General features: G+C 37.2%; 1 protein-coding gene across 1 annotated transcript; it reads right to left on the bottom strand.

Annotated features, from left to right (window-relative positions):
• Window positions 1-829: 829 nt before the first annotated feature.
• LOC146146311 (uncharacterized) lies at window positions 830-12,045 on the bottom strand. Its single transcript, XM_083390713.1, has 9 exons — window positions 11,101-12,045; window positions 9,425-9,500; window positions 7,299-7,364; window positions 5,271-5,555; window positions 4,679-4,716; window positions 4,065-4,147; window positions 3,349-3,400; window positions 1,844-1,984; window positions 830-968 (listed from the first exon to the last, which is right to left on the bottom strand). The coding sequence occupies exons 1-9, from the start codon at window positions 12,043-12,045 to the stop codon at window positions 861-863; spliced, it is 1,794 nt and encodes a 597-aa protein (XP_083246839.1). The 3' UTR covers window positions 830-860.
• Between the last annotated feature and the right edge of the window lie 377 nt (window positions 12,046-12,422).

The raw sequence follows: 12,422 nt of genomic DNA, 5'->3' as shown, positions 1-12,422 counted from the left end.
GCTTGGCACAACTAAACTTGTTTGTTTCCCCAGCAGTGATGCATTCACTTTCCCCCAGTAGCCGGTATCCGAGTTCGCATTTAGACAAGCCAAGCCCTCGGGACTTTACAGTGAACTCTGCAGCGTTTGTGTATATGCGATGTATCCGACACCCAACCAGCCACCAGCTGTGCCCTGTACCCCCTGGGACCTTTCGCGCATCATTCAGGGCCGCGTGACGTCATAAAGACGCTTTATCGCGAGCGCGCGCGTTCGTGGCCCACCGCCTTCCAAATCTTCGCGCCAGATACATTAGACTGTTTTTTGGACTAACTTTAAAGGTTTTTTTATAGGCGGATTTCAAACGGTGACAAAGTACTTTGAAAAACAACATTTAATTTCAGGATACGAGTGCTGTTCTTTGTTTTTTTAACACAAGATTTATTTAAAAAAAATTATCTATAATGGTGCCGTATTTCGAGATACCTTTTAGCCGTTTTAAAAGCCGGATGTAAAATAAAATAAACAAATTTCAAAACAACAAAGTTCTTACAATTTAACGGTCCTGTTGTTTAGTTGTACAACGTAATTCAAAGTTAGATTTAAATAATATTATACTTTTTTGAAACAGGCTTATATTTTATGTTAATTTGGACAATTTTGTTTTTAGGGATTCAGACGAAAAACATTTGAAAAACACATAAAAATACTTTCTAAATAACATTTCTATTTTTTGGTTACTTTGGCGCATTTTGAATGCAGAATTTAAAGGCTGTTTCTTTTGAGTTTGTCATACTTCAAAAAGGAATTGATGTTACAAACAAGAAAAAATAAGACCGGTACCCACCATATGCATGTCATCTTCTTTCAAAGGGTTTTGATCACAAGGGCTTTAAATCTTCTTTGCAGACGTAACCCTCTGCATTTGGCGACCTCGCGTAAACGTAATTGTGGTCTGATACGGGCCAGTCGTAGCGGATTGCCAGCACCTATAAAAAAAGAGTTTGGGTTAACTGTCTGTACTTACTAGCTTCCATCAACTTAAAACCATCAGTTGCCAATCTACTGCATTGCTATTTTTTTTTTTTTTTTTTTCATCGGTTGCCCAAGTCTTGTCCCAAGTTAACTCATTTTTTAACGGTCATCTCCAAGTTAAATCACTTCTAATACTCTATTAAATAATCTGTGTAAATGGCCGTATTTGTCTAATTCCATTATTTGCACTTACTAGCTTCTACCAAATTGGAACAGCCGGTTGTAATCCTACTGCATTGCTATTTTGTATAGTGTCCCAAAAGTATATATTGTATTTCTAACAGTAAAACAAAATTTAGTTACTAGATTTCTTGGTTGCGATTAACACAACACTTTAAACAAACAAGCCGATCAGATCGATAAAGACGCAGCGATATATGTAAAGCGTTCAAACTTTTGTACTTAAGGTTGATCGTAATATTGCTAAGGTTGCATAAATGTAAAAAGAGAAATTGCCGAAACGTTTGCTAATAAAATAATGAATATTTTATCTATTATTTGGGCCACTCTCTTTCTACTGAAGATTATGAACAGATCCGTGTTTAGTGTTCCAAAAAAGAGAAGATATGGGAAAACGTACACAATTGTGGGAATAGCATTAAATGGTAAAATAAGCAATATGAACTAAAACATGTACGTAAATAATTAAAAGAGAAAACTATGGGTTCGATTGCAATCCATGGCTGGATGACACAATTGAATCATAGTATCGGATCTATCACAGCTATCCGAACCAATTTTACAGACATCCTCGGTCACATAATTATTATCCTATTAATTCTCCAATGCTTTTAACACTGAATCATAGCTAGTTAGGTTGTCAACAGGCCTGGTGTTTTTTCAGCGGTATTTCCCTGTTGTTGAGGTCTTTAAGTGTGGTAGGTTGAATGCAGTTGTGGATTTGCTCCGTCGGTCGAATTCCCATCACGAAGTTAGCGGGAAAAAATCCGTTTCGCTTGTCGCACTCGCCCTAACAGAACATATTAAGTGGTTACATATGTTATTTATATTGTTCTCTGCTACAACCAATACACAGGCACGCCGTAAAACCCAGACACCGCAACAAGCTCGTAACCCGCCAAAGAGCAAAAAATGCGTGGCATACGCCGACGATGTAACTTAAACAATATTACACCCACATTTTAGTGCAAATCCGTTTTATTTTTAATTAAACTCTTTTCTTTGAATACGCCGACCATATTTTCTTGAAAAATATCACACCAACATTCCACCCCTAGGTATTTTAAACTGATGATGCCAATATATCAGGCGAAATATATATATTCTGTATATATATTTAAGGCACCGATCAATTGTATATGGCCTACAATTTTTACAAAAGGCGAAAAATTTGTGATAAAACAAAGGCGTTTTTTAAACTGTAGTAGTAACTGGCAACGAACGGTTTTGAACGGATCAAAAATATAAAAATACGTAAAATGAATCACTTCACGAGCTATAAATGTTGCACGGGGCGATCAATTGGCGATTTTCATCACATGTAAAAAAATATTTGTAGGAAACACATCTGACTTCAGCCGTTTAGGTGTTTGTAACCAAAACACCATCGAGCAGAATTTAAACAAAAAAGTCGTCTGTTGAAAATATTTTATTTTCAAAGCGCGACAAGCATCAATTTAATATGAGGCCATTTGTCAGCGTACTCTAGTTCAGGGTTTCTAGACCCCTTATTTGTTTTGCTTCGCGTGGACCACAGTAGAGCAAGAAAATGTCAGAGATGACGTCATGAATTTACGTCACAATATAAAAAGAAATCTGCTGATTTCAGGATAAAACATGTGAAAGTTGAATTAAATGTAGTCTAAATGCATTTAGTGTAAATCCGTTTTATTTTTAATTAAACTCTTTTCTTTGAAAAAAATAATTACTTCTTAAACATACACTATTATTTCCATTAGGCTTTGCCCTTCATGCAGGCCCTAGAACTAGTTCACGAACCCCCAAGGGATCCACGAACCCCAGTTTGAATCCCCCCTCTAGTTAAATGTAACTTAACTGATATAAATTGCCAAACAAGGCTATGAACGTGTTTTATAAGAATTTGATAAGCAGCGGCAAGTTAGATTTGAATTTATCCATGGTTCACTTTAAATTTACAAAAGTTTAGTGAAGGAAATTGTGTCAGCAAAGCTTGCCACGCTTAGTATGTTGGGTCGCCTTGAAAAGTGTTTGGGCTGTCATATCAGTGGGACAAGGCCATCCGTGCAAAGGAAAAATATTTTGAACGCAGCAAACACTAAAGCTGGTATAAGCCGCGGTGCGATCGCATAAGTTTATTGTTTATTTAAAAAATCTTCGAATATTTTTACTTACAATCCACCAGGATTGATCTTTGTCGTTGGTGACCACTACTTTATCTCCAGGTCTGCGAAAAAATAAACACAAGAAGTTTAATAAATATGCTGTTGCTACCAGGCATAGTATATTTAAAATTGGTTCTTCTGACATATATTTCTTCAACCAACGTTTCGGCTTACTATACGGCAAGCCTTCGTCAGGGACTGACACACAAAGCCAACAGGGCGCAAAGTAAAATCACACAAAGAAAATTACATAGCGTTAAGTTTATGCGCGGGGTGAACTTGTAAAATCACCTGCAGCGAATTGGCAGTTCGTTGGAATTTATATAGCGTTAATAAATATGCTGTTGCTACCAGGCATAGTATATTTAAAATAGGTTCGTTTGGCATATATTTCTTTAACCAACGTTTCGGCTTACTATACAATTTAGGCACTTTAACATATACATTTGTCTAAATAGATTCGGTCAAGTCAAGACATTTTAACAAAACGACTCAAGTCCACTTGAGTCAATTTATTGACTTGTGTTAATATAACAGTGTGGTATTCCTTGGTTTGTACATCAGTAAGTTGTTTTAAAAATGACTTGTTATTAACGCTATACATTCCACTGTACAAACGGGCATTTAGATCGTCCTACCACCATTGGCCACATTTTTACCGCAAAGGCTTTTGACGTAATCGTTGCGTAACATCTCTATGACGTCATTACCTTACGTCATACTCACTTTAGACTGAGGTCGCTTCTCTGCTGAGCTTCGTACTTGTAAAGGGCAACGTATAGGTTTCCTTCGGCTGCTAGTCGGTCCATCTGTTGTAAGAAACGTAAACGTCAGGCGAACCGCGTGTGACGTAATAGGCAGTCATAGTGACGCAATACACGTTAGTTGTGACGTATATGTGTTGCGGCGCAAGGTGTAACTGGTTTGAAGGCTGTTATTGGATAGTTGTGTTTTGAAAAGCTACGCGATTTAATTAGCTAACCAAGTTGAACACCACGGCTCGAAATAGGCTTGGTTCGTTGTTTAATTGTTGTGATGTGTTATATTGTAATATATAAGAGTGTTACGTTATTAAATAATAAACAAAATTGATAAATCGGCGTTTTATTACAAAAATACAATATGAAAAAACAGCAACTCTTCAATGCGAACAGGATTGCATAACATCCCCTTCGGCATAATATATGTAAATATATGTATTGTCGCATATTTTAGTTTAATACTAAGTAGTATTTGTATCTTTTACTAGTGTTTTCGCTTCTAACTGAAACGCCCCATGCATAAGTGCTGTCAGACCTACGCGTATTGAAAACTGCTACAACCCTCCATATAAGTTTTACCTGTTGTGCTTTAAGCTGCCCTCTGGTGGTTGGTTCTCCTGCAAAAAAGTAAATTTTACTTGCTTGCATAACTTATAAAGTAGGAACACAACATCACTGCACAAAAAATTGATTGCCTTTTTCAACCAATTTATTACTTTATTTAACAATTACTGTGGACATCAAATAAAAAAACCTCTACTTTTCATAAATTCTACAAAATGTTAACACTGTTTAAAAAAGACTGAAACTTACACATTTTTACACAAAAATAAATGATTTAAACTTTGAAAATCAAGTCGGAAGGACTATGTGAAATTACTGAACATATAAATTGTGTGTTTGAATATATTTTAGGAAAATCAAGCAGAATTTCTAAATTTTTGGTTTCGTCTTAAACTGCTAAACAAACATTGGATCATATTGGTCGGAGGTTGTAATAAGAATATCAAACTCTATAAAGAAGTAGGAGACATTTTGAATATTTTTTATTCATTTTCAACACGATGTTTAAAATTCTACCTGCTTCGTATGGGCTTCGACATTTTTACTACGTTTAAAAAAATAGTTTTCACACCCTAAAACGATTAAATATTTTTTTTCACAAATTCACCATCTCCACTGTCGTCCTTGCTGCTTTGGCTTTTCAGCCACTGTTTGCACTGTTGTGCGTCCGGGTGGGGCGACTCTTCCCTCACTTCTTCGTTTAGCGAGTTCGAACTCGTCCGCAATTCGAGTTGGCGAGTTCCCAGACCCGGTTCTGACTTCTGGCCCGATAGTGGTTCCTTCTGGTCCCTGGCCCGCGCCATGGAACCGGGGATATTGGGGTCGGATTTGGAGGCAGAGACCCCAGATTCGGTGGAGGGGTTACGCTGTAGGGATCCGGGTGGGGTAGTAGCTGGGTAAAAGAAAAAATACCACATGAAATGTACCACATGAAAAATAACACATGAAAAAAACGCATGAAAAAAACGCATGAAAAAAACGCATGAAATATTTTTTGTATGGCTGAATGAATAATAATGTACAGAAAAATAATAGATTTGCGTGTTTTGTTTGCTTTGAACGCCATATACCCACCACGGATTGATCATTTCTTTTAAGTGCCATGACCAAAAAAATTTGCAAACATTTAATAGCTAGGTAAAAAAAAAAATAAAAAAAAAAAATAAAAAAAAAATAAAAAAAATGTAACCGCGTATAAGCTTGAATTGGTTTAATATTTCCTCAGTTTCACACGAGACCAGCTAGTTCGCTCGCCGTTCAAGGTAAAAAAGGTGGTTTAAAGGTCAGAGGCGGTTCAAAGTTTTAAAGCGGACTGCTTCCGTGCTAATCCTTCAAAGCTGGTATTATTCAACCCATCGCACTCGGGCTGCGAATATTTTGAATTGACTATAGGCATTTTGATTAATAATAAAAGGAAAGAATTAATTATCAAAGGCTGATATCTCCACGAAGTTTAAGGCAAGTGAATTAAAATTCAGATTAGCCTCGCATCAAATTAAGTCGGTTTCATATTTTCACATTTTCACACGAGACAAACTTTTTCGCTCGCCGTTCAAGGTGAAAATGTGGTTTGAAAGTCAGAAGCGGTTAATTTAATAAACCCACAACACTCGGATTGCAATTATTTTTAATTGAATAAATCTTTTGATTAAAAGGAAAATGAATTGATTTTCAAACACTAGTATCTAGTCACTGAAACATTTATATTTATATAAGTGCGTACAACTGCGATCGTGGTCAGTAAGAAGGGCCAGATTGCAGTTGTATTATACTTATGAATGTATTAGTAACTTGACGTTACGGCCTATCCCCTTTATATGAAAGCCTTACTACCAGATAGGCTCGTAGCTAGGAAAATATAAATACGTTATTAATTAAAACACTAATATCTCTGCAAGATTTAAGAACGAATGAAAATTTAGCTTGACCTCGCATTGGCTTAAGTCGGTTTAATTTTTCCACATTTTACAAAAGTCAAAATCACGTGTTGCACTTTAAATTCAAATACTAATTAGGTGTGGATCTTAAACGATGGCTAAAATGTCTAAGTTATTTGACAACAGCTTGGATTAGTGTGAAGGAGTTTTACCTAAATAATTTTTTATTACTTCACCTTTCAAAGTTGAAATCTATGCGTTTAATCGCAAATTAACCCTGAAATCCTTTTATATTAATTTGGTATGTTGTACTTATATATTAATAATTTAAACCTATATTAGTCTAGGTATGCTAGATATACCCTGTATTCGTTTTGCTTCAAAGCGTGTCTTTATTTTGACCAAATATATTTCCTTGTTCCATGATCTGTGTTATTTTTTGCCTTTTTTAACGTATATTTATTGGCAAATCTACAGTAGGGTAGGTATAGCAGGCAATGGCCCGCTCAAATTTTACTGTAAACTAGATAAACGATAAAAAATTATCGCGCTTTCGGTAAGTTTTTCCATCTTTTTATCACGCCCTAACACCGCGACTGCACTTTCCACCAAGTTTGGTTTAGTGTGAAGGAGTTTTACCTAAACAATTTTTTTTATTACTTCACCTTTCAAAGTAGAAATCTATGCGTTTAATCGCAAATTAACCCTGAAATTCTTATATATTAATTTGGTATGGAATCAGTAAGTATAGTACTCACGATCTTTGCAGGATCTCAGTATAATCCCCTCCTTTAGAACTTGATATACACTGTCCACCTTGTTTTCTGTAAATACATTCTTTGTAATGATACAATGATTCAGTAAGTTGGAAATATTTTTTTCGTTGTACATTATATATGGTAGCGTAAACTTGGTACGTTACGCACGGGTCTGTAAAGTTGCCTGATATTGAATGTCAAAGCCCAAAACGTCAAGTAAATCGACATCATCTTAAAAAATACGTTTCGAAACTTTTCGCGATATGAAATTCTTTTTTAGACACATTGGTTAATAATAATGCAAGCGCTTATCGAAACGTATTCCTTAAAATAATGTCGATTTAGGAGAACTAGACACGGATTTGTTCATAATCTTCAGTAGAAAAAGAGTGGCCCAAATAAATGATAAAATATTCATTCTTTTATTTGCATACGTTTCGTCAAGTACTTATGCCATCTTGAGTGCGGTAACATGAGGTTGATTCGCGTTTATCTCAACCTTATTTTACCGCCGATGTCCCAGCAATCTACAAAGAATGAATCTTGGCGTATGGTTGTTTCTTGACTCGTTCCCTTCTGAGCCTGCATATCTCAGTTGGTAGAGCGATGGTCCCGGCTTGACCGGAGGTCGTGAGTTCGAACCTCACTGCAGGCTAATTGTTTTTCTAGTCTGCTCTGCTTGCATCATTGATCAACAGATTCGGTGAGTCTGCAATGGCTTTTCTGTGTACTCTTTTATCATTTATTTGGGCTACTCTTTTTCAACTAAAGATAATGTCGATTTATTTGACATTTTTTGCTTTGACTTTTATTTTCAAAAGCAAGGCTAGTTTTGTTAGTATTAGTGTCTCCCTGATTGGAAATGAGAGTAAATAGAAAAACAGAATAATTCATTCTGATGTCAAAAAAGGTTAGTAAAAGGTGGAAGAAATAAATACAAAAATCAACAATCTTAACTCAAGAAATCGTAATCAACAAAGTTAAAGAAAAAATTATTCAGGGCATTTCGCGTTGTTATCTAGATTTTAAAGTTCAATACAAACTACCAATATTGCCTAGTGCAGTTTTATGTAATCAATTTGTCACCAATTTATGCAATCGGTATTGGTTAAACGTGCTTGTTAGAAAATAGATATTGCGTTAACAGAAGGTCATTCGGCATGCAGAAAACGTTCTTACTGTTTCTTCGATGCAGAAATCGTGAACCTAATAGGAAGTTTTAGGAATGCATGTTTTTTAGGCAATACTACTTACTCATACACAGATTTTATCTTTCAATAAGTCAGACTTAACAATTCACGTTATCTCGCAAATTATTTTTATTTGTACGTTTTAAATCAAAGGCGGCAGTGTTGTAATGACTTAAGTGCACTCAAAATGTTTTTCCTTTGATCAAAATGACTTGACTTGACTCTTTCGGACAAATTACTTGAGTCGGACTTAAGTCATTTTGTCAAATAACTTGGGAGTAAATTAAGTGTTTTTCATAAAAATTTATCTCAAGTTTTGCACCTTAATCCCTTTATTGCTGTATATTGTATTTGTGTTATATTTTTAGTTAAATTGTCACTTATATTGGACGAGTTTACCAATGTTAATAGTTTAACAGTTTACTTTTATGTCAATGACATGGCTTGAAATTGACTTACTCTCATAATGACTTGACTGGGACTTGACTTGGGCAACCGATGACTGGTTATTTTTGCAAAAGACTTGACTTTGACTTAAGTCATTTTAAAATGACTTGTTTACAAGACTGTAAAGTAGGACGGCACAGGGGCACTCTGTGTGATTTTATTGTGTCGTACTTCATGAGATAAGTGTAGTTTAAATGAAATACAAAATACTATGTATAAAAAACAGTTGCTAGTACTGCTGCTACCATTATTACTGAAATCATCACGATTAGATGATGACCACTTACGACTAAAACCTTGCGTAATACATTTCGCTTTGAACTGCCCTCGCTATGTCCTTTGTATTTAGTTATTTGCAAATACTCCATTCATGCAAAAACTATTTTAATAGAAAGAGTTTCCCATTTCTCCACTTTTAACCTAAATTAACTCTAGACTTCGGGTACATTAAATAAATTAATCCCCTGCGGTTTCTTGCTCAAATCTTACCAGTTGAAAAGCAACTTTCGTCCGAGGGTGATTGACCAGAAGTCGACACTTGGCGGCTGAAACTGAACGAACCCATCTGAGAAAAAAGTTGGATTAATGTAAAGTGGCATTGGACTAATTACAGCTTGCTTGCTTGTAGTAATGTTTAGCGAAATTACAATAAGGTACGAGCAATAACGCGACACTTTGTACTTTATACTTTGTACTTTAGCGAAAGTGGTGGATCAGATTTGAGTTCTAAAATAAATTTAGTGGAGAAAATATGGACTTTTTGTATCGAAGTTGACACTTGTTTAATTATTCAAATTGAGTTGTTTTTCGGGCTAAAAGTGACAAATTTGAAATAGATTATATGATTTGGAGTGTGATGGCTGGTTGTTGCAGTTGCGGGTAGAATGAATAAGAAAGCCCACACAAAGGTAGAAAGCATTTTAGTCAATCACATTTTAAGCACGGTCTGTCATGTAAACAGTTATCAACACACTTTTTTTTAGAAAGTTGACTGTAGTGCCTGCCAAGTAAAAATATCAACAGTATAAACTTTTTAAATGCCAATATTGAAATCATTTTGACTAATTGATAGCTTATGCCGATATTCTCTTAATCTTTTGAACCGACTGTTGAATTTCAATTTCCTATGATTTATTTATCTCTTTCAAAAAGAGTAAAATTGTTACCTGTACTTTTATTTAGTTGTGCACAACACAAATTAAAAATCGAATAGTAGGTAAGCTGGATAGCCCTAGAAAGGTTGAGAACCGCATGTATGTACGACTCAATGCACAGAAAAATAGTTGTGATTCCTTAGTATTCCAATTGTTGTTCTAGTGTTTTTACTGCAGTGAAGCAAAGAAAAAATCCTTTATGACATGGTGCCGTAAGGCAAAAATCTGGGACCACAGGCCAATTATCACGAATATAAACGTATCCCTGGCTTACTAAACTATGCTGCCCCAACTAAAGTACGCCACCTGCAGAAAACGCTACAATATGATGCCGCAAAGCAAAATGCTGGGGGGGGGGCACTATTTTAGGCCAATAATCAGATTATCACAGATCCTACGACAGGAAAAGATTGGTTTCTTTGGAATTCTCGGTGGAATTTTCGAGTATTTACAAAACGTACTAATGATTGACAAAAAAGGTAAACAAAGATCACGCGCGCTTTTCCATGCGTTATGTCTGGCTGCTCAACCTGTACAAGTGAAATTAAACGAGCCATAGTTTGGCCATTTCGAATTCCTAGCTTACTAATTTCTTCGACGCAAACATTACAGCCACCTGGCGAAAATGCTAGTAAGTTTGTCGCAGCTATTAATAGGGTATGGGGAGGTTTACTATGGATATAAAACTGGTTAAAATATATCTGCCCTGTTTGCCTATATGTACATCTTGGGGGACTTCTCGAAGGATTTGAAAAAGTTACTAATGATTGGCAAAAATGTTGAACTAAGCCATAATGAGATTTTTTACATACACAGGTGCTTTTCGTTGTGGTATCTGGGTTTTACTGCTCAACTTGTACAAGTGAAATTAAACGAGACATCGGCCATTTCGAATCCTACAGCTGAATGCCACAGCTCATAATTATCGTTTTAATGGTGTTGTAAGAAGCAAAACTGGGGGATCACTGGTACATGCCGATAATCAGGGCCCCTGAAGAATCCCCGGCTTACTAATTTCTTCGACGCCCTCCTCCAAAGCATTTCGCCGCTCCTGCCACCGCCGGGAGACGGACTCTCTTCTCCCGCGGTCTGGCTGCGGCTTCGGTTGTACGCGGGAAGTGAGGCGAACTTATCCCGCAGGCTAAAGCGGCGCCGCCTTGATGCCGCAGTTTCGTCGCTCTCGGAAGCCGACTTGCCGTGAGCGGGGACCGGCGCGTCTTCGCAATCCGCATCCTGGGTAAGGTCAAACACCTCATCGGCTATTGGGCTCGCGGTAGGTGGTCGCGGTGACAGAGGCTGCTGCTGGTTGCTTAGCCTTATGTTGCTTGCGCTTTGTGTGTGCCTGTGCCGCTGGAAGATACGCTTAAAGCTGCTTGTCGACTTGTTGCGCAGCAGACGGCTTTTGCGCGGCGAAGAAGACCCGCTGCTGTCGAAGGAATCCTGCGCCGCGGCGATTTGTGCGTTCCTTCCCCGCGGTTTTCCGGGATCAGGCGCGTCGCTAGATTCCGCGGGCTTGTGGTCGCCCAATTCCCGCCGAACTTCTGTTGCCTTGCTGTTCGCGATATCAAAGTCGAAAGCGGACTTTTCGGCTCCCGAGCTCTCTTCTTTCGGAGGAGCGGAGTCCTCATCATCCTGAAGCGTCTCCAACATCGCTTCACGATTCGATTGGATTTCTTTTACTTCACGTCCACCATCTTCATCTCTATGTGCGTCTTCCATCAGCTTAAACGTCATTTCGTGCCGGTCGCTAAGCACAGGCGTGCCGCCGTTCGACGTACCAGCAGTGACGTCACTCGAGGACGCAGCCGTGACGTCATGTGCTGTCGTAACGGTGACGTCATCTTCTTGCGTCAACGGAACAACGATACCGTTGCTTTTAATTGTCTCAATGCCGTTTAGTTTGGCTTCGGTCGGTTCTTCTGAGAAGTTTGTTGCCTTTTGATCTCTTGGTTCCATTTTTTGAGAGTATTTTCGAACTTTGAGGGTCAAATGTTATTTTTTAGCGAAATTGCAGATTTAAAGTTTCTACCGTTTCCGTATTGAGAATGTATTCAGAAGGCAAAGGTGCTACTAAATCCCATTTTTCCAGAAACTTTTCTTATACTGAAGAGATGTAGTAAATTAACATGTCAGATACCTTTATTACATCAAAAAAGGATGATGCATCTTGTAATTTTTTATTTGTGTAAAGCCATAATGGTCACGATAATCTAAATTATTGCATTAATTCGTCAATTTGACGACTCGTCGCATGTCGATCACGCTTATTGCACAAGTTACCACAGAACCACAAAACTAAGAATATCATATTAACTCAAAATAAGAAAGCATAA

This window comes from Ascidiella aspersa, chromosome 5, assembly GCF_963924565.1.
Source record: "Ascidiella aspersa chromosome 5, kaAscAspe10.2, whole genome shotgun sequence".
Lineage (NCBI taxonomy): Eukaryota > Metazoa > Chordata > Ascidiacea > Phlebobranchia > Ascidiidae > Ascidiella > Ascidiella aspersa.
The sequence above is the reverse complement of the archived record's forward strand: the minus strand, read 5'-3'. Positions and strand labels throughout refer to the sequence as shown.